This window comes from Parambassis ranga, chromosome 9 (assembly GCF_900634625.1).
Source record: "Parambassis ranga chromosome 9, fParRan2.1, whole genome shotgun sequence".
In the NCBI taxonomy this organism is placed as follows: domain Eukaryota; kingdom Metazoa; phylum Chordata; class Actinopteri; family Ambassidae; genus Parambassis; species Parambassis ranga.
Genome location: NC_041030.1, coordinates 22,470,068 through 22,493,211, shown reverse-complemented (window position 1 = coordinate 22,493,211; position 23,144 = coordinate 22,470,068). Strand labels below are relative to the sequence as shown.

Below are 23,144 nucleotides of genomic sequence, written 5' to 3'. Positions count from 1 at the left end.
TGTGTGTGTGTGTGTGTGTCTGTCTGTGTGTCTGTCTGTGTGTGTGTCTGTGTGTGTGTCAGCGCTGCGTGTGGCTCTGCAGTCTGTCGCTGTGAGACCGTAGTGAAAGCTGAACAGGATGGAAGAGGTGAAGACAAACGAAGGAGCTGATGAGAGACACGAGGGGGAGGGTTTGTCCCACAACACTCCTCCTCACTCGAAGACCAAGGACTGAGGACCCTCATGGTCTGCCACCGGAACTTCTGTGTGGTCCACACAACTTGTTGTAATTATTATTTTGGGAACTACTTTCTACCGAATTACAACCAGCTACTGTATCCCTGCACCATGAGGACGGCGTCAGTGTGATGTGCCGTTCATCCTGTTTGTGAGCATCACAGACAGGATGACCAGGATGCAGGTGGCGGGACGTCCCGTCCTGTTTGGGTGCCCTGTGCCTTTAAACTGAGCTGCCTCTCCCTCCATCTGTCAGCGTCCTGATGAGCTTTCATCCCTGATTCTCTGTCAATCAAACACAATCATGCAAAGTGCATGGGGTCCACCTGACAGCAGCGCCAGGAGGCGGCAGGCCATGAGGGAGCCGTCACTCACAGGTCAGCCCCCCCCGGTCTCCTCACAACATCGGGGAGTTTTGATTAGTGACCAGGACGTCAGATTCATTCAGTTAACACCGTTTCTCCAACATGAAATTATGGGATGTCATTCAGAGCCAATACATGATTTGAGCCACAGAGCTGTGGGCTGCTGGGTAATGTAGTCGTTTTGCTCGGTCGTAGACATGGACCAGAATTTCATGGTGACCCAGAGAGAGGTCCGGTCAACAGAGGGAGGGGGGAGAGGGGGGAGGACGGGGGGGAGGAGCATGTCTGAGGTTGATCTGGAGGTCGGGGGAGCCCCTTGTACCCGGGGTTTCCTGCTGCTGGGTGTGGGGGGCGGAGCCTCGTCAGCAGCGGAGCCGCACAGACGTTGGATCCAGACGGCGAGCCGACCTGCGGAGCTACGGCAACAAAACCAAGAGTGAGTGAGGCCAGCCACAGGAGGAACAGCACACGGAGCTGGTCAGGAGGCCGCCGGCAGAGACCGTGTTCAGGAAGCGGCTCAAGTGGATCCAGAACATCTTTAACCGAAGCTGTGTCGCAGCTCAGGACCTGCACCCTTCAGAGGCCGCACCTGGAAGCCTGCAGGTGATTCTGACCAGTTTCTCTTCAACTGGCATCTGCTGTAAACATGATGAATCCTGGGCTATGCTGGGCTGTGGTGTGACCTGTGACACAGCTTGAGTTCATCAGCTCCTTGTGTTTTTACAGAATACAGTTTAAACGGAGACATTAAAATGTGAAGGTAACCTTTAGCATAAGCGTGTGATTCAGTGCAGACGCCTGAGCTGCTGTGAACGAGGCGTCTCTCGAGGCGTGTTCAGATTCAAACGCTTTTATTTTGAAGGGATTTCACCGTGATTGAGACAAAACAAACTCGGTGTCCTCGTTTGTGTGGACAGGCCGCGGGAGCTGGAGGAGGGATGACCCTCAGCGGCCGCCTCGCTGCCAAATCCATCTTTCTAGCGTTTGTGACAGCTCGACTCCATCATCCCCGCTGAGAGCGCGAACCACGGGGCCGCCGCTCCTCGGGCCTCACTCACCTATCGTTTTAATTTCTGAACAAACACAGAGGAGCTGAACTGTCGGAGCTCAGAGACCGGACAGGGTGGGGAGGTGGTTTTTGAAAGGCCTGAAGGGGGCTGCCTCTTTGCTCCGAGGTATCAGAGATGCAGCAGAATGCAGGGGGACACCTGAGACAGGCGTCTCCTTTTTCTGTCCATCCCAACCATCCTTCCCCCGGCCGTCTGCTCTTTCCACCGCACTCGACCCAGATCCATATCGGCCCTGCTCACCTCTCAGCTTTCACGTATCACAGTCCCCAGGTTTCCTCAGACCGTCTCCTGTCTCAGGCTCAGGTTTCACTCCTGTGCACCGTTCGATTCCAGCATCTAAAGGTCAAATAACAGCAGGAGGGGGAGGGGGAGGCGGAGGCGGAGCCAGTACCTTCTTCCGTGGGGCTGTGCTCCTCCCTCATGGCTAAGGAGGACAGGGTGACCTTCAGCGTGAGTCGGGGGTCCTTGGTGCTGCAGACCTGGATGGCGGCTTCAGGCACGCACGAGCGCACTTCATATTTGTCGTCCGTCATCGTCTGCAAGGCAGGAAGGCGCCGTTAATCAGAGCCACAACACGTGCACACACACGGCGTGAAACACATCTGAAGGCAGAAAGAACTTCACAGCCTCGTGTTCTCAGGAACAAATCTTCACAATGAACTGATGAAACAATCTGGAGGTCAAAGGTCAAAATAAAGTTACATTAAACGTATTTAACAGAACAGACGTTTCCTTCAGCCGAGCTCCCTCCATCCTGTCCCTCTGAGAATTCACCTCATCCATCAGCCCTCTGCCTGTCAATCTGCCTCAGTTTGGAGGAAATGAGAGCTGGGAACGTTTCCTCTGCTGATGATGAAGCGCGCTCGGCAGCTCTGGCAGGTAATTAACTGAGAGGGGAGCACAGGAAGCACGTTCAGCTGCTCTGTTAGCTAGCTGCTGTGTGCTGGAGGTGTGTGTGTGTGTGTGTGTGTGGAGATGCTCCCCTGAATCAGACCTCTGAAGTATTAAAACCTGACTCAGGTGAGTTCTGTCTCGATGTTACTCAAACAGAAAGGAGACTCTCTCCCGCTGCACTCATGCTTTCATTCATTCAGCTCATGTTATGTTCAAAGTTTAAATCAGGGAAACTGGCTTCCTCAGTTCCAGCAGAACCTCGATTTAAACTCTTGGACAGGTCTTTTATTTTGAAAGGTTACTGGCAGAAAGTCGCCTCCTGTCCCTCTACAGCTCGGTCATTCCTCATATTTCTTCCTCTCGTCTGTTCAGTTCGGCTCTTGAGCTCATTCCTGATCTGTCCTTTACAGCCAGGCTGTCTCTACATAAAACACTGTATGTAAGTCGTCTGCACTGAGACCTGGTACCATGTCATGTGTTCTTCCTCTGGTTGTGTGCAGGCGTACCTGGATCTGCAGCGGCAGGTTGGCGCTGACGGTGTACAGCAGCAGCTTGGTGGGTTTCTCTCGACACATCAGCACCAGCTCCAGGTCCATGTCCCCTTTGATCAGCAGGCCTTTGGCCACCAGGCCGACGCGCGTCACCCCACACAGCACCGACGTCCTGTCCGTCCTGAGGACAGGTGGAGCAGAGCCAGGTTACCTCACAGGTGACACACACACACGGTGACTGAGCGGCTGCATGCATCAGGTTCATCTTGTTCTGGTGTTTAGTCACTTGTTATCTCCACACTGAGACTGTGAGGCGACAAAAACTCCTGTTTAATGTGTCTGCAGTTCACTGAGCAGCCACAGGTGTCACTGTTTACAAGACGTTTCTGGTTCTAATGTTTAAAGTGCTTTTATTAAACATGCATAATTAATGAAGAAACGATCTTTTAATTAGAAAACTGATACCAAAACATCTGGAGCTCTGGAGATGAGCATGTCTACCTGTTGTTACCAATTTGAACCACAGGGAGGCAGTGTGAGAAACACAACATTTCAGACTGACTGACACTTAGAGGTTGTGTTTAATTTCACACAAGACCACTTAGTTCTTGTAACTTCTATATTTTAAAAAAGAAATATTTCAGAAACAAACATGTTTTCAGCTTATTTTCTGAGGATTCTGAGGATTCTGAATCTCTGCAGACATTTAAAATAGAGACCAACACATTATTTAGAGTGAAACAGCCCTTTAACATCGCCACAGGCAGCTGTGTGTGTCTCCCTCTGCACTGCTCACCACACACACACACAGAGGACCTACTTTGTCTCTGCGGCGTCTTCCTCCTCCGTGGTGTCCCTGGACTCGTCACTGGTGGAGATCTTCCCTGAGGACTTGTTGAGGCCATCCATCCAATCAGAGACCTTCTTGAGGGCTCCCTCCACGGTGGACACCAGCGTCTGGACGGCCTCCAGCTCCTCCGGCTCTGGGTAGATGCTGGCGTGCTTGGCCATGACGTGGCGGTCGTCGTTTCCAAATGATCGAAACGACCTCTGGAGGTCAGAGGAGACACGAATCATCAGATGTCCACATGGCTTTGGACATTCTGTGAGCTCCGTATCATCAGAACTCAGTTCACAGTCAGAGTTATTAATGAGCTCAGACGCTCGTCACAGGAACACCTGAGGTGACCTGCTGCCAGCGCGTGGCCTCGCCGCCGCCGCCGCCGTTATTTAACATTAACATTTACAAACCTGAGAAAAAGGCTTGTGTGTAGAATTTACTCGCTGCCCGAGTGTGTCAGCCTGCCGGGCCGAGCTTCAGTCCAAGGTCAAAATGCTCTCTCTCTCTCAATCATCCCTTCCTCCTCCCCCTCCTCCCCCCTCCTCCCCCCGCCTGCAGCGTGTAAGCACCCCCTCATTACGCTGACTTATTTATGACGCCGCTTTAATAATTCATGCTCATGATTCTCGGGGGCTTGTGCAGGAGCGGCGAGGGTCGTTCATCACAACAACCCAGCTAATCTGTGGTTGGACCGCCGGGGGCATCTGAGGCCGTGTAGCAGCGAGCAGCGGGCGCCGTCGACAACCATCAACACACAAAGCAACACGCAGACATTAACCAGATCCAAATGAAAGGCTTTCACAGCATCGCTGCGGACTCTGGATCGCAGCCAGGTGCCTTTTATTTCTTACTTACCAGACGGCTTCACACCGCAATTACAAGATAATCACATTCCCAGTTTAATTAATTGCATTGCGGGGAGGCCGTTTACTAAAATCAGGAATAATTCCTTCACGCTGTGTTTTCTCTGTAAATGCAGACGTGCTTCCTGTGAGTGATGACAGCAGACACTCATCGTCAAACATCAGTAATCACTGGACTCTGAGAGCCACCTCAGAGGGTCCTTGAATGCACCACGTGCATCATTATTCTACAAATAATTATCAAAAATGCTCCAAAAATAAAACATCCTGTCCTCCTCAGCAGCCAGCAGGACGCCACGATGGAGTCACATGTGAGCAGCAGTCACATGACCGACACTCAGAGAGTCTTCCTGTGGTAGAACTGAAGCAGTAAGGTTCACATTCTACAGCAGATATCAGAGGGTTCAGCCCGTGTTTAACAGAATAATCCTCTGTAAATAGATATAAGACATGACAGCAGGCTCACCATGTCCAGGCCGTCCGGGCGTGTGGAGGGGGGTCTAGCTGAGGACCAGAGTCCGGTCACTCGGCCTCCTCATGCAGCCACGCGGCTCTCAGCTGCCGGCCTCTCGATCGGAGCGTCGCTGCAGAGAAAGAAACAGAACAACATGAACTTTGGTTTGAACGTGTCGGGGCTGTGGCTCTAATCTGCATTAGTACAGTTTGTTGGTGATGATGTGGGTGATCCAGGATTTAAAGCTTATTCTAAGCTGCTCTGAATAAACATCAGCTAAAGGCTTCAAATGTGAGGCTGCATGATAATCCCAAATGTCAGACGTGCAGCCATTGTGCTTCATCTCTCACAACTGGTAAGTACAAGCATCTGAGTTGATCTGCAAAAATGCAGCAGATAGAAAACACAGGAGAAGAAGAGTTCTGCACAGACTGCTGACTGAGACCTCGCAGAAACACTCGTGCAGCAGGTGGATGTTCATCTCCATCACAGGACACGCTCTGACGGAGCTGAATGTCTCCAACAGCTGTCCTGTCATGTGTTTGTACTGGACTGATATCGGTGATCATTAATGATCATTTTAAACATCACTGTTTTTCCCCTCTTTGATTCGGACGCTGCTCTTTGAGTGTGAGTTCAGATGAAGCTTCGGTTTGCCCGCGCGGTCACATGCTGATGAGATGGAGGAGGGGGCGGAGGTCGGTGTGGGGGGTGCAGCTGTGTGACATCCCGCGGGGACCTGTGAGGTCGAGCTGAACGTCGATTCGTTTCTCCGTCACCTTGACCTGGATCTCAGAGCCTGAGCGGAGCCACAGCTCCTCTGTGCTCTGAGAGCAGAATCCTTTCAACCACGCGGCAAATGACCCAGAAAGCTCCTCCAGGAAATAAGCTGCTGATCAATACGACACGATAAGTGGGAGATGTTTCTACCTTTCATGGCCTCACAGGCTGTTTTGGAACAAAAAGTCCCCAAACAGCAGAACTTCAAAGTGTTTACTGCTCAATAATGGAAGACGCAGCTACACATGGAGAGCAGCGCGGCAGCACATGAATGCTAACGAGCCTCCGGCTCACACCACATTCACCCTGATGCTGCACCTGGTGACAGTGTTTGAGTGAGCAGCAGTGATGGATCACTGAGGAGGAGGAGGACACATGAAGGTGAGGCTGCTTCGTCCACGTGGCAGCTCACTGATAACATAATGGAGGAAGCTTCCTGTCACCGCTCTGCAGGCGCGAGCGAACCTCAGCTCACCTGACTCAGACATTTCTTCACCTCCACCTGCTAACGAGTGGGAGGATGACATGTAAACGTCTCCAACATGGCAAGGCTGTCATGGCAACAAGTCCCGCCCTCAAAAACAGACATCATGCTAGGAAGCATCATCCGGCTCGTATGAAGTCCTCCTGGTGATGGCAGGCTGTGAGCAGTCAGGTTACCGTCCAGTGAAAACCATGCAAACGTCCGTACTTACAGGGACCACAGCGTCAGAACGTGTGTCAGGCTGGAGGCTCGACCTCCATCCAAACAGATCTGTGACATCCTGATCCAGAGAGGACGGAAACACTGAAAACACTGGAACAGCAGCTGCAGGGCTTTGTGTGGCGGCGCTAACACGCCGCACAGAGCTGCACTTTGTAATCAATTCCCCATGTGGGCTCATTTTCTCATAACCTTTCATCTCCCTGAAGAGGGGAGGTGATTAAAGCCAGATAATTAAGAATGCAGCAATGACTTTTTAAGGACGTTGACGGTGCTGCAGCAGCGGCAGATGGTCCGCTCAGCGTGACAAAAAGACAACCGGCCAGAGAGCGAGCGCACGTACACAGGAGCAGGAGCAGGAGCAGGAGCGCTTCTCCTATATATATAAAAATAGACTTTCTGCACGGCGCCGCGCCGACATGTTGTCCTGTGATAAGAAGAGGCATAAACACCTGAACACAGTTAAGGCCGATCAGTCTGTTTGTTTGCCTTAATCACAGTTACAGTCTCACTTCGCCCACGTTGAAAACTGAAGCAGGGACCAACACTCTGCCAGAGGCTAGGGCTGTAATCTCCCAGTCGACTGGTCGATGCGTTCTGGCTCGACCAATATTCTGGTTGGTCGACTTTTTGAAGCGTTAAGCGTTACAGGACTGTACCAAGTGCTAATGGGGGTGTTTTCGGCGCACCCGTTTCACAGGGGAGCAGTCGATCTTTGATCTTGTTTTCACTACTTTGGTTTAGCCCGACAGACAGAGAGTACCGGCCCGGTGGTTTCTTTAGTTTTGACCGTGTCATTTCAGTCAGTCCTCCTCTTCTATGTCAGAGACATCTGCAGTGTGGCAGCGTTTCATGGAAAAAAGTTGCATCCTGAATTTCCCCTCGCGGATCAATAACGTGTCTGTCTGTCACAGCTCTGTGTCTGTTGTCTGTGTGTAATTAATTTCAGCTCAAAAACAATTTTTCGGGTCAAAACGATGTAATAATAAGCAAATACATGACTACTCATCGTAGTCTTTATGTTACTACTAGTCAGAAAGCACAGAGGAGCGGCACAGCTCCCTCGCCTGATTAGTCGATGTTTAGTTGAAATTTAAGGGTTTCAGTCGACCAAGACTTTCTTTGGTTGATTACAGCCCTGCCAGAGGTTTCACCAAACAGCAGCTCACATCAGTAAAGTCCAGTCCTAGACTGATGGCTTCTTCTCCTGAATTTTTGTCTTGTTGAAGCAGAGCCTGCTGATAGTCAGTGGAGGACAAACAGCTGCACGATGATGATGATGGTGGTGGTGGTGGTGGTGGTGAGCAGGATGCAGAGTGTATCGGTTCCTCTCCCAGTGGAGCTGTAGCAGCAGCAGAGTCACAGGTCAGGCTGCAGACTCAGTAAAAATGTGCTGCTGAACATCCTCCCCCACGCAGAACCGTCCCCGGCGCCCGTCCTCCATTTTGAGGGGCGGTTTAGAGGAACCCGTGCGGGGGGGTATATGGCTCTGAGGCTGTGTTTATTTGGGTCGTTTTCACTGCAGGGAGCTTTTATGAGCAGCCTTTTATGTTCACACAAGACTTCAAATAATGCCCTGTGCGAAGCTGCAAGCGTGCAGCAGGATGGAAGAAAGAGAAGAAGCCGTGTTCTCACACACAGCAACTTCTGCTCTGACAACACAAGGCGACGCAGACACTCACGATAATCTGATGAGGCTCTGAAATGATCGGCACACAGATCAAACACAAACTAACCTGCAGTTTATGAAGCTGCTGCAGAGAGATCTGACACATTAACCCTGCGTGATGATGGACAGAGCGAAGAACGCCAACATGGAGGCACACTGCACGGACTCCGTGTTAACCCTACACTCAGACACACTTTTGTGAAGGGACGGACAGGCGGCTCAGAGAGCATCCTAACCAGATGCCCAAAGCACCTCCACTGGCTCCTCTGAATGTGGAGAAGCACAAGCTCCTCCCACACGGCTGAGCTCCTCCCACACGAGCTCCTCCCACACGGCTGAGCTCCTCCCACACGGCGGAGCTCCTCACTCCGTCTCTAACCCCGGATTTATAGCGTGCGCTTTACGGACATAATACGCCGTCTGTCTCACAACATCAATTTACACCAGGAGCGTTTCACTCTGTGAGATTCACAAAGTCACGTAGTAACCTGCTGTTTATCTGATGGTTCTTATAAAATGCCGTTTCTCTACTTTTCAAGTGGAGTCTCTCCTCGTACATGTCGGTGGCTGTGTTGCCGGTAGCGATGTTAAATCAGCGAGAGTTCAGTCTGACAGCGTTTTATTTTGAAACGCTTGGTGGCAAGGCTTCTGGGACGCTTCTAAAACACGCTGCAACGCGGCCGGTGTAAATACTGTTTCACAGCGCCTGACGCTGCGCTGCAGTTACGCGTCTGGTATAAATCCAGGGTAAGGGAGCGACCAGCTGCCCTCTGGAGGACACTCTTTTCAGCATTCTTTCCGTCACTCCCCAGACCTGAGCAGAGGAGTACTGCAGATGCTGCCCCACCTGCCCCTCCACCCACCAACAGTCCCTCTGATATCGTCTCTATCATGGAGGCATGGTGGAACAGCAGCCGTCCAGCTGCAGTATGTTCCATCCTCAGCATGACCTCATGTAGAAATCAGGGTGTGAGTCCAGCCTCTACATCAGTCCGATATATATATATATATATATATATATATATGCTATCAAGGACCTGCGGTGAGTGAGGAAGAGGAGGCGGTCTCTTGGTATCACACACATTATTGTAACATAGCTAAACTCTCACATGTTCATGCAGCTGTTTCTAAGCTGCTTCAAGTCTGCTTGTGTCTTCTCTCTGTCTCTGCTTGTGTCTGACTTCCTGTTTGAACTTTTTGTCTTAGATTGACACACCTCAGCTGTGACAGAGCTCCAACATGTACTCTATACTCTGCAGGTATGTTTTGCGGAGCCTCACACACACTGGGTCGAGTGGCAGCGGTCAGCTGCAGGCAGCACGGTGCAGCCCGAGCAGAGCGCCATCACGTCCAGAGAAATCCTCACAGAGCCCGACAAACAGGATTACACGCAGCCCGCCTCTGTGCTCAGTCCGCAGTGCAGCCGCTCACTTCTGTGTGCTCGAGGCAGACAGCTGGTCTTCAGTGTTAGTGAGGGTCAGGCACAGAACTACCACCTCTTCCTGTACACTTCATTTCGGGAGCCGTGTGAGTGTTGACCCGATGACCTGAGTGACAGTGCAGGTCTGCAAGGCCGAGCCTTACACCTCCTCACAGCACAGAGCTTCACCGGCTGCACAGATCCTCTGTGATCTGCTCACAGAGCCTCGGATGTACGACTGCAAAGCCAATAAACCCGACTACAGGCGTTATATAAGTGAGGCACAGCTGGCAGGAGGCGCACACACACACACACACACACACACGCCTGGTGCTTACAGGGCAGAGGCTGCGATCACCTTCAAAAATATGCAGTAATCACCTCTACTGAGGTGAAACTGAAGTTTGTTCTGGGAGAACAGAGAGTGACAGGAAGCGTGTGAAGACCTGTGAAATGTCTCCAGAATAAGTTTGGATGTTAATTAACACTTGCTCGTCTCTCCGAGCCGTCACCGAGCTGTTATCAGGACGGGTCTGTGTGTTTGTTTTAAAGTGGAGAGGGATCAGTTTGTTGCTATTCTCCAGGTACACACACCAACACACACACACAGCGGCGCTCCTCTGGTCGTCCGTTCTCCTGTGGTGTGAAGCGTAGGTGAAGCTTTTAGTTTTTAAAGGCGCGCAGAGGAAACAGCAGCTTTGTTATGAAACAGCAGCTGCAGCAGTTTTATGTTTTCAGCACGGATTAGGCCGTCATTAATGCATTAATGGATCAGCGGGGCGCTGAGGGCCTGAAAACATCCAAGTAAGCACAGCACTCCCATCCCTGTCTGAAGCTAAAAGCAGCAGCACTCTGTGTGTGTGGGGGGCTAACATTGTGTGTAATAGTCTGTGCATCAATCAGGAGGAAGATCTTCTAAATTTAAACCCTGATTCCAAAACAGAAACGGCCCTGACGGCTCCGACGGTGGAACCTGCACAACAAACGGTCATAAGGACGACCGGCATGCACACATGCACACTGCATCAGGTCGCTGATGGAGGTGGAGCATGGACCCTGATCCAGACCTTTTACAGGGCAAACTTCTCCGTCTTCTTGGTCACATTGGACATGCAGCTGTACCAGAGGACATGGGACACGTCACAGATCGTTTCAATCACAACAACATCCGAACTTTTGCAGATGAGCTGCTCAATAATCCGTCAGTGGTCTGAGAGTTCCTCTGTCAGGGTGGGGATTTGAACCAGTGACCTGGTCCTGGTCCTGGGTGGTGAACAGTAATACAGTCTTGATGCTTCTCCCACACGGTGTAAAAGTTTCTGGAGTCAGGATGAAGTCATCAAGCGGGCGCACCGCCGTCCAGGATTAAAAACTCACTCCGACTCAAAGGAGAGTTTCTGCCTGGAACTATGAGAGCGAAGCCGCTGTGTTCTTCAGACCTGCTTTGTTATTCTGCTCCTCAGACGGGAGCTCGTCGTACTATCTGCTTTTTTATCCTCACACTGTCTGTGGGGCAGTTCCAGTGGGTCTGAGCCGCTGCAGGAAGCCAACAGTCACAGCTAACAGCTACGTTTCCACTGACAGTATGAGGCTTCTGCTAAATGACCTGAACATGCCTCCTGTTTTAAAGGACCATTCCACAGCGATCTGGTCCTAACTCATGGTGCATCACCTAATGCACCTAGTGCGCAGCACTATATACAGCTGTAGCCGGCGTTGTGGCCTCATCACGCTTTCTTCGGCTTTCTTCGTGCTCCGGCTTATGGTGACAGACGTTGAGCCTCTGTTAGGAACGAGCTGCTCCGCATCATCTAACTGAACACCACTGCCTTCCTCCATTATTGTTATTGTGGGCTCACGTGCGCGGGTGATGGTGAGAGGACGTCGCACACCAAAATGCGTCGTCACGACGAGGCACTAATCGCCGTAATCGATAAGTGGCAAATATTAAATCGGTGACAGTTTTTCTGACGATTAATTGCACACAATACGATTTTGCACCAGCCTACACCACACACCATCAGCTGTCAGCTTTATATAATGAAAACCATCCAGGATCCATGATGAGAGGACGCCCCGAGCAGCGACCCCCCCCCCCGTCAGCCCATTAAACTATAACAAATAAGGCAGCGACTGGACTTTAATATGTGTGTAACAGCAAATCACCTCCAGGATCCAATCAGAGCAGAGTGACACATGAAGCGGCCGCCTGCGGTGTGCACAAGCAGCAGGTGGTGTGTGTGTGTGTGTAGGCAGGTAATGTCCTGTGCCGTACACTGCTGACCGCTCTGGGGACAGTAAGGCTGGACGGACACATTCATTCATTTCAAACCTGTGTGACACTGCGTTAGCGCGTCTGCTGGGAGGCACGACACACTGCTGCGCACACACACACACACTGCTGCACACACTGCTGCGCACACTGCTGCACACACACAGCTCTCTGATTACAGGCTATTCTTCAGAGTAACAACCTGACATTCAGAGGACAGCGGGCGTCCCCATCAGGTCCAGCAAGGCACTTGAACACAACTACATGAAGTTATAGTGACACATCGTCCCAGCAGCACGTTCATTATTAAATGATCTGTTTGGCTGACTTTTGTCCCATTGATGCATCGACTGTTCAGTCCACCACACTCTACAAAGACATTGGTTCTAATGGCTTAATTGCCTCTTCCTCCGTATTTGGAGTTTGTCTGTGGCGCTGCCAACATGGCGACGGTCGGAGCGTCTCGGAGCCTTAAATCAGCTCCTCAGAAACAAACCGGTGACGTCGCAGGAGCCTCGTCTGTAGATTTTACCGTCAATGATTCACACTTAAAAACGTTACATCCACCCACCCTCTGTCTGCACTTAGTCTTTTTTCGCGCATGTTGTGGACTGACGTGTGGTCCTGGCACCAAAAGTCGATTCTGAAGTGGATTCAAATCAGAGAAGTGACCTTCAGGTGTGTGGAGCTCGCAGCTCCCTGCTGCTCTTTCATGACGTACTTTCGGGGATGTGGACAGACTGAAATCCCTCGCCCCGCCCTGTGTGATCCCTGAATGGAGTCCCGGCGTCAGAGGCTGATTGTAATGTGCAGCAGTGTAGTATTGGGCATCGGTCCAAGCTGCCTTCATGGACTGAGCCCAACCCGCCGCATCCATTCACCTCAGACAAGCTCCCAGCCTGGCAGGGAGTTATCTCACTGCCAGACATTTCACCTCACGGCCTCCAGCAGACGACAGCTGAGGCTGTGACTGCTTCCTGAAATCCACGTTCAGAGTGTGGGGCTCACAGACGGACCTCCGACCCAACATGAAACATGGATGACCGGCTCTGACTCTTCTTAAATATTAATGTGAGACATGAGTTTAGATTTTTTTATCTCATGTGTGGGTGAAGCACCTACAGCCGCTGAGAAGCAACCGGCCTTCGCCTTGGTGACCTCTTCAATTGTATTAAAAGAAAAACTCTTACAAAACTACAAGAGCGGTGTCACAGACGTGCTGATCCTCTTTCATAAGTGGAAATCCAGAACTGCAGACTGACAAAAAGATTCTTTTTCTGCTGTCAGTGAAGGACCAATAACCTCAGAGGTCTCATCAGGTTTCTCCTTGAATCCTTTCAGACTTCACAGCCGACACAGGAGTGAGTCTCTCTGTCCTCACCGGAGACAAACCCCCAAAATCCCTTTTAATTCATCTGCTGACATTCACATGAAGCCTAAGAACTATAGATTCAATCTGACCAGCTGGAGGACCAGAGGATGATAAAAAACGATGCAGGTGAAGACGTCATCCTGCACTACAACTACAGCGCAGCCGATAAAACCTGCAGTGAATCCTCCATCCTGAAACACATCTATGATGCAGGAAACCCCGCTCTGGCTTTCAGCCTGGTCGCTGAGCCCTGTCAGCGTCGGAGCATAAATACACCATGAAAACACAGAGGCTGTGACAGGTTAACGTCCTCGGCTGACGAGATAAAAGCCCGGGCCCTGTTTGTTTTCAGGGGCCGTGCCGCGGCGCGCTGACTCCCGCCGAGCTCAGGTGAAGCTGATGGCTTCCATTATGACGGCTGAGGACTCATCGCACTCGCAGCTCACGTCCTCACAGCACTGCACGGTGACCTCGGGGTTAATGTTTGACTCTTTCATTTCCTTCAGACTCTCCTGTTAGGCAGCAGCTAATCCTGACAGTGACCCAACAGAAAGAGAAGGACCCTCCCTGCGGCGGCACGTGACGCACTCAGGGTTATTAAAGCCATTAAAGCAGAGGACACGCGAGCTCTTCAAAGGCAGGGCTGGGGGATGTGACGGCGTGCAGCATCAGAGCACGAGGTATTAATCCTCTCTGACTGTATGAGTACCGGGTGTGCTCACGCTGGACCTGAGGGGTCTTTGAACCTCTTAGAAAAGGAAAATAATAAAAATCTGAAGAAGACAGAAGAACTCACCGACAGCAAAGCATGCTGTGATGGATCAAAGCACAGCTCTCATTAATATGTTTTAAAACATGGATTAAGGTCTAAATACCAACCAGCTACCACACAACGCCTGCACAGCTCAGCACAGGGACACGGGTCAAAGTGTCCTCTGGCTCTGAGACCAAGTGGAAGCAGACTGTGTCCTGTATACAGGCTTGAATGATAGAAACACGTTGCTTTGGTCTCCACGCTGTGCTGGCAGCTCAGCAGCAGGATTCTGAATTAAAAAGCAGCTTCAGGCTCCGTGTGTCAGCACTGAAAGCCCTTCTTCATGCACATGCAGTGGACGAGCTCCGTCCTTCAGCTCCTTTCATGCTGCAGAGCAGAGGCGCCTGTGAAGCTGCTGGCAAAGCGCTTCTCAGCCAGCCGAGCGCCACTTACAGAGATCTGACTCAGATCGTCCAGAGAGGAGTGAGGCCAGTAGTAGTAGAAGTGTAGTTACAATGGAGACGGTCCAGTATTATATTCTAGTCGTAGAGGATGTAAATGTGAGCTGATGGCTGATGTTCGGTGGTTCAACCCCCCCGCCCTGGCTGCAGGCTAATGTGTCCTTGGGCAAGAAACTTAACCCTAAGTTGCTCCCAGTGGTTGACTACTGGTGTGTGACTGTGTGTGAGAAGCGCTATATAGGTACAGACCATTAACTGTTCATTTTGCTTCATGAGTATTATTCTACTGATGAGCTCTCTCTTGTGACTGCAGGGGAAGGATTGGCAGATGGTTGCCTGAATCTGCCTGATTCATGTCCACTAAGCAGGATTCGGGCCGTATCCGGATATATCGGATTGATCTCAATCCACCTCTTGGAGGTGGATCTAGCCGGATTGGCTTACATCTGGCTCAGGTCTGAACGCAAATGGGGCTATGGAATCCGGCTAGCGACGCCATACTTCACGGGGACCGTGTCCGGGTCACGTACAAAAGCCGTAAACAACCGTGGAACTAGGGCTGGGTGATAAGGACTTTTACTAATATCCCGATATTTTTAGGCCATCTCCCGATACACGATATATATCTCAATATTTTGCCTTAGCCTTGAATGAACAGTTCGATGCATGTAATCATGTCAGTATGATCTATCTGTCTACACTAAAGCATCATTGTTCAGACTGCATTAATATATGCTGACTTAAACTAGGGCTGGGTGATGAATGGATTTTATGGATTCATTTCAATTTGCTCCATCGACTTGTTTGGATGAAACTTGATTTTAACGTTCACCCCGCTGTGCTCCCATAGTTCAAAGTGGGCTCAGCCCCCCTCCACCTGTATCCAACAACATGGCAGCCAGCAGAGAGGAGCTCGCCCCTAAAACAGCAGTTTGGAAGTGGTTCAGTTTTGCGGCCTCAGAGCCAGAAGCCAGCGGCCTTTCAAACTTTCTATCATCTATCCTCACGGTGCTGCAAAGATCTTTGATAACACAGATGTCTCACTCTCTCCCGATCGCCCGCGACACTGCGTGTTTGTGTGTGTATGTAGTAGCGTGAATAATCGAAGGAGTGAGAGCTCTCACCGTTACAGAGACTTGTTGTTTAAATACAAGTTGTAAATACAACAAACCGCACACACAGCTGAGTGCTGAGGGACAGAGAGTCCAGACTGGATGCTGCTCGCTGTGTTTTTATAACGTCCTTCAACCACGATGCCGGCGCACCGGCTCGTTAGTTAGCTACCTGAGCTCTTTGCTGCTACCTGCTGTCAGGTGTGTGCCAGTGCAAGCACGACAGTGTGTGATGTACATGAGTAGGTGCGCTTGTTCTGTCTCTCTGTGAGAGGGAAAACATGTGGCTCGATGCCCACGACTAAAGGCAGCTGCGTGAAAACTGAATGTACCGTATACTCGAGTATTGACGAAATAGTCATTTTCTATACCCCACAGGGGACGAGCTGCGATATAACGCGTACATTCATTATATCGCCGAGCCCTACGTCGAACTACGACAACTTTGCCCCGAGTTTATTTTCCACAGGGCTACAAAGGAATAAGCTGCTTTTAGAACCGAAAAAACTGAAAGAATGAACGTGACAGGGGAAAAAACCCAGGCCTAAAGGTCAATGGTCAGACTGCTTCATGCTGAATGTTATCAGGTTCTTACATTCTGACTTTGACTCAACAGATCCAGATCCTTCAAATTAAAAGTCTTCAATCAATACAAGATACAACCAGAAGTCTGTTAATGATGCATGTGGCCACACACACATAAAACATAATGAGCAGGTGTGGAAGGTCTGACTGAAGCAGCAGAGCCTCCATCACTCTGGTTACCATGGAGAAAATGAGTTTTCAAAGATGCTCAGAATTCATGTTTTTATCAAAATGGAAACAAGAGGACTAAAAACCTGCCGAGGTTCTGACAGCAGCTCTGCCACCAAATCCACAGCGACATCACAGGGACGCCGAGTCGCTCCACCGACACACCGTTCACACAGAAAGTGATCCTGCAGCGTGTCCCACAGCTCAACACGCTCAGTAACCAGTTCAGTTCAGCCCCTCTGTCCAGAGCAGCTGGGTCAGACTCCCCGTCCTCACATGCAGCACCGCTCTAATTGAAATCAAAATGTCAGGCACACACTTGATCCTCATTTACAGAAGCGGCGCTGCTTCCTTATCAACACTTTTAGCTGCAGCCCGTCCTGAGGCGGCGCGGCTCCAACACCGGGCTCCGGTTACCGTTTCTATTTACATTCCTCGGGCGCGGCGGAGCCACCTGCTCCGGGACTCGCTCTGCTCAGCGGGCGCACCGAGCCAGCCTGAAACCTGAACCAGGTCTGTGTGTGACGAGTGTGTTTATCAGGTTCAGGCAAACACAGGGGCGGCAGCGAGGCCCCCCGGACGCCCAGCGGCGGTCCACTGGTGTTTGAACAGGTCTGCCCTGTGACGTCACACTGTCACGTCACACTGTCACACTGTGACGTCACACTGTCACGTCACACTGTGACGTCACACTGTCATGTCACACTGTGACGTCACGCTGTCACACTGTGACGTCACGCTGTCACACTGTGACGTCACGCTACTGTGTCGTCACGCTGTCACACTGTGACGTCACGCTGTCACACTGTGACGTCACACTGTGACGTCACGCTGTCACACTGTGACGTCACGCTGTCACACTGTGACGTCACGCTGTCACACTGTGACGTCACGCTGTCACACTGTGACGTCACGCTGTCACACTGTGACGTCACGCTGTCACACTGTCACACTGTGACGTCACGCTGTCACACTGTGACGTCACGCTGTCACACTGTGACGTCACGCTGTCACACTGTGACGTCACACTGTCACACTGTCACAGGTGTGTTATTGATCACCCGGGTTCCAAACGTAAACAACAAACAACAGAAATGCAAACACAAACATGACAAAGATCTTTACACCACACACCAAGAGTTCTATAACAAGCAGGAAGCCATGACGGAGTCACATGACCGACATTCAGAGAGTCTCCGTCTGATCTGCAGCTGATGCTGTTCAATGTAAACAAGATTCAAACTAATCAATTCATCCTAATAAATGCTCAAATAGATCAAATATTTATGTCCGGTTCTCTACCAGATTGATACCAGGTATCGTATCGGGCCGTTAACCGCCTTATTTCAAAGTATCGGTACTCGTTAAAGGCTGCCGATACCAGTCACAATACAAGGCAAAAAACTAACTTATGTCGAGTAGTACGTCTCACCAGCAGATGGCGCTACACTGCCGCGGTGACGCCATGGCGACTGTTCGGACAAACATTAAAACTACAGTGACTGTAGAGGTCTTTAACAGAAACACAAAGCTGAAATATTTCAATAATAATAATAATAATAATATTAAATGTGTCAAACATGAAGTAACTGGCTGCAGGTGAGTGTGTGTGTGTGTGTGTGTGTGTGTGTGTGTGTGTGTGTGTGTGTGTGTTTGACACCAGGTGGCCCGGCGCTGATGAGCACTGATGGCTGCCTGAGGGCGCAGGTGCGTCAGGTGCGTCAGGCCTACCTGTCCTCAGGTGCAGCAGGTGCAGCGTCTGCAACGGAAACTTCTCCGCGCGGTCACCGGGACGACCGTTACCGGCGCCTCTCCGAAATTCAAAGGTTAAACAAACTGCACAAAGTCGGCTTTAAATAAAAAAAACCCGTTCAAAGGTTCACCCAGAACTTCACACGTTTAACCGGAAACCTCAAGTTACCGGAGCCGTGCGGGACAGCGGCGCGGCGGCAGCCCGCCCGTTCATCCAGACAACTGCCACCACAAGCGGACACTTACCTCCAGCGACTGTCCGCTGAGCACCGGGAGCAGAACGCTCAGCCTCCGGGAGCACTGTGCTGCTGGTGTCTCCGGGTAGCAGGCAGTAAGTCCGGGCAGTTTGTATCCGGACCGCGGCTCGCAGCGCGGAGAAGAAACAACAACAACAACAACAACAACAACAGCGGCAGCGGAGGAGAAGAAGTCCGGCGAGCTGCTGTCAGCGCGCAGAGCATGGAGCCGAGGCTGCCACTGCGCCTGCGCACTACGACTGCTGCTGCAAAGACAAAGATCGTCCAATGAGAGGATGGCACACTCCACGACCTGCCGAGCACACTGTAGTCAGGAGACGAGCCGCAGGCCTCTGTGTTAGTTATTGAACATCGATCCACGGAAATAAATGATCAAATTAAGAAGTTTAATAATTTAATTTATTAGTTTAATTTTTATATTCAGTCTGTTCACAGAGAGAAAGTAACGAGATAAAACCAGCTCCAAGATGTTTAATGTCTGACACACACTGACGGTCTGTGACTCTTTCTGTTTTCAGAGTCTCATTTGTCTGCAGCCCACAACCAAGTCCGTCACTGCACGTTCTAATTACAACAGCTACACAACTGCTGCTCAGCTGACGGCGCCACACTCAGCGAAACCAAACAACTCCTGTAAAAATGTCAACTTTATTTAAACTTTATGTAAACTATGTGCTGCATGTGTACACTACACTCACTACACACACCCTGCAGTCCTATAAACACACACTGGTGCTGTGAAGTCAGTGCGTGACAGAAACTGTCCGATCACCTACACACCTAGAGCGAGCATGAAGGCGTGCACACTGGTGACACAAAGCTTCCACACAAAAGACGTTGAGACACCAGAACATGACACACAGGACACAAAAAGACACAACAAAGGAAAGTGAAGCTACTACAGTCATCACTGATTACACCAACATATATGAACCAAACAGAATCACAAACAGAGAGTCTGGTTCCTGGAGTCAGCAGCAGAGTGAGACCTCGCTGTCTTCTGCCTCCTCTCAGGTGTGAACCAGCACAGTCTGTGTGACAGCAGAAAGCAGCGGCTCAGGTGAAACGGAGTAATCCTGCTGGTGAGTCACTGCTCTGCAGATTAACATGTGCACAATATTCACCAAACACACAACCACGCTGCGGCACTTAACTCAGACCTGATCCTGTCCGGATGCACCCAGACAGCTGATCATGCTGTGTGTGTGTGAGTGAGTCCATGCACACACACACACACACACACACTCTTTTGTTCTCACACAAACTAACTGTGGCTTCCTCTCTTTCAGACACACACAGAGCGGACGGCCTCCATCTGGCGTGTGCTTACTGCCGCAGACGTCTCTGCATCAGCAGCCCGTCCGGAGTGAAGGACGACACGCAGCTGCCATGTTGCACCGCTCTGTGGCTCTGCATGCTCAAGTAACTGTGTGGATGGAGAGACAGGCTGGCTGTGGTGCTGCTGCATCAGCAGAGTGCTGGGTTACAGGGGTGAGCGTGTGTGTGTCTGTGTGTGAGTTTGTGTGTGTGTGTGTGTGAGCTCTGTCTGCGTCACTTAGCAGCAGGTGGACGTGGGGTGAGAGCGCCTCCCTCCCAGCAGCAGCAGCCTGTTTTCACACACTGGTAGTTTTCACGCTCGCTGCTCTGCTTTCACACGTCTTCCCGTCCTGTGGATTCGCTCGGCTCTGATAATGACAGAGCTCCTCTTGTAGTCAGACTTCTTCATCACATGATGCAGCCTGACTTCAGTGGGACGGACTGAGGATCTGTCTTAATTTGTGCCCAGTTTCACTAAAACATTCCCATCAAACCTCATGAGTTCAGACTTTCTCACACACACACACAGTGATGTCACAGCAGGCAGACGTCACTGTGGTTTCACCCACTGAGGGCAGAAAAAAGTGACCCACAAAAACTCCAAACCACATGTAACCAGGTGAAGAGCTGAGATCTTTGAATCTACAGAGAAACATCCTGAGACAGACTGAGCTGTAACTGTTGCCTGTTATTATCACCAAACATATAAAGATCTCTGCTGCAGCTTCTGTCCTCTCTCTTTCTCACACACACACACTCTGTTTTCTTTTTCACACTCCCACTGACGCACCAACGCTCACGCGCTCTCGGTTCTTGTTTTTCTCTCAGTCACCTCCAGCCTCTCTGTTCATCAGTGCCTTCAGCAGAGGGAACCTCTTCCTCTGATCCTCCTCGCTGCAGCTCTGCCTCTCACCTCCACCGCTGAATTACAAGGATCAGAAAAATCAATCAGCACGAAGCTGCTGGGTGTGTGTGTGTGTGTGTGTGTGTGTGTTTGGGACGTGGGCACACAGGTGCTGGTTGAGCTTCATTGATCAGACGGCTCGGAGGCTGTCGCTGGTTTTATTGGTAAATGTTGGTGTGACATCCATCCAGAGAGTCTGCAGGTGTGAGCAGCTTCACACGACAACCACAAAGCTCTGGGTGTGTTGGCCACACTGAGGCAGGCCCTGCAGGTGTGTGTGTGTGTGTGAGGGTTCAGTCTGTTGTTGTTTTGTTGTGACAGATGAGGTGATGACTGTCATCATCATTCATGGAGCAGAGATGATTCTTCATGGTCTCTGTAGAGCTGCTGTTACAGCCGTCAGGGCCGACATGTTTGTAGTGAGTCTGGATTCCTTTTGTGTTTTTATCTGGCAGCCTGCGGCCGCAGGAAGACCACATGAAGTCCTGAATTAGATGGAGCCGTAAATATTTGATGAGCTGCTGCATGTTTCCAGCAGCTTCACGGGCGTCCAAGGTCAGAGACTCTGCAGTCTCTCTCTCTCTCACACACACACACACACACACACACACCAGCGGGCAGATACATGTGATCACAGATGCACTCAAACATGAAACACTGGTGTGTGTGTGTGTGTGTGTGTGCACAGAGATACACTTACGAGCAGGAAACACAGACGTCCTCCTGGCCGAGCAGCACCTCTGAGGATGAGACGTCCTCTGTCCACTGCTGCAGTCCCACCAACGTCCACTAGAGGCTTCAGCAGCGACACTGTTTTGATCATTTCCCCTTTACATCGTCACTCTCCTCAGCTCCACCTCTTTGCCTGTAGTTGGAGTTCAGGTGGACTCAGAGGCTGCTGGGATTTAAACTTTGTTGCCTTTGATTTTCTTTGTTGTCGGAGGGGAAGCGGAGCTATGTGAAGGTTAAACACACGCAGGAATCTTTGGTACCTGATCGATTCAAATCAATGCAGCGTCTGCTCTCATGCATCATCGAAGCCTCGTCAGTACCGGACTCATATGTATTGAGGCCGCCCTGAGCTGAGAAAACAGCAGCCTCCTTCTCTCTGCTGCCGCTGATACATGAGCATCGCCGCCGCTCATCCATCTGCTGTGAAACTGAGAAGCAGCCGCCGACATGTTGGCCAACCGACAGGTGGGACAAGAACGCCGCTCTGAGGGATGGGTGGCAAGAAGAAAAAGCAGCGTTCAATGACGACTGTTTGGGAGCTTCATACATTCATGTTCATGCAGAGCAGCAGCAGCAGAAGTCTTAATCCCCTCCTGAAGCTGCAGAAGGAGACAGATCAGCGGACAGGAGAGGAGAGGGAGGCACACAGGCCGTCCATCTCTCTGCTCCCAAACCCAGCTACAGCCAGTCACCCCTGAGCTCTTTGTTTTAAGATGGTCTTCAGTCCACCCCCGTTCTTAATGCCTAACAGGGTAAAAACTAAACAGCTTGTGGTGTTGGGAGGGTTGAACCTTGGACTCCTTCAACGTCTGTGTCTGTTTCAATCCAGCCATAGGACAGTATATGTTCCATAAGCATCCACGGAACCATGTGTCATATGACGGATGTATTGGAACAATGGTTCCCACACCAACAATATGTAGAGGTAACATCACACACACACACACACAGGCAGCCTGAGCACGGCTCAGCTGGTGACTCCTTCAGTACAAACATGAAGGGTTAAAATATATACAGTCTGAAAAACATGTGCAGAAGTTTTCATAGCAAACCAGCAGCTCTGTGTGTCTGTGTGTGTGCAGGGGGAGTCTGTTGACACTGACCCCTGGAAATCGGAGTCCTTGTGTAGAAGAGAGACAGAGTTAGGACGGCTGGACGGGGTGAGTGTGTCGTCTCCTGTTTTATCTGTGTATCGGTCATGTTTGAGTCTTATCTCTGACAGCAGCGCACTCTGTCCAGGGGGGCCTGAGTGTGTGTGTGTGTGTGTGTGTGTCTCTGTGTGTGTCTCTCTGTGTGTGTGGCTGTGTGTCTCTCTGTGTGTGTGTCTGTGTGTGTCTCTCTGTGTGTGTGTCTGTGTGTGTGTCTCTCTATGTGTGTGTGTCTGTGTGTGTCTCTCTGTGTGTGTGTCTGTGTGTGTGTCTCTCTATGTGTGTGTGTCTCTGTGTGTGTCTCTCTGTGTGTGTGTCTGTGTGTGTGTCTCTGTGTGTGTGTCTCTCTGTGTGTCTCTGTGTGTGTCTGTGTGTGTGTGTCTCTCTGTGTGTCTCTGTGTGTGTGTGTCTCTGTGTGTGTGTGTGTCTCTGTGTGTGTGTCTGTGTGTGTGTCTCTGTGTGTGTGTCTCTCTGTGTGTCTCTGTGTGTGTCTGTGTGTGTGTGTCTCTCTCTGTGTGTCTCTGTGTGTGTGTGTCTCTGTGTG

The 23,144-nt window shown here is 50.8% G+C and overlaps 1 protein-coding gene across 1 annotated transcript in view; it reads right to left on the bottom strand.

Annotated features, from left to right (window-relative positions):
* The window catches only part of LOC114441051 (spermatid perinuclear RNA-binding protein-like), a 29,004-nt gene extending 10,284 nt beyond the window's left edge, over positions 1-18,720 (bottom strand). The window contains exons 1-5 of the mRNA XM_028413803.1: positions 18,489-18,720; positions 5,207-5,324; positions 3,857-4,086; positions 3,052-3,217; positions 2,043-2,187 (exon numbers count right to left, since the gene is read on the bottom strand). Of these exons, the coding sequence (XP_028269604.1) occupies positions 2,043-2,187; positions 3,052-3,217; positions 3,857-4,086; positions 5,207-5,209 (544 nt within the window). The 5' untranslated portion in view covers positions 5,210-5,324; positions 18,489-18,720. The remainder of the gene's footprint in view (positions 1-2,042; positions 2,188-3,051; positions 3,218-3,856; positions 4,087-5,206; positions 5,325-18,488) is intronic.
* Between the last annotated feature and the right edge of the window lie 4,424 nt (positions 18,721-23,144).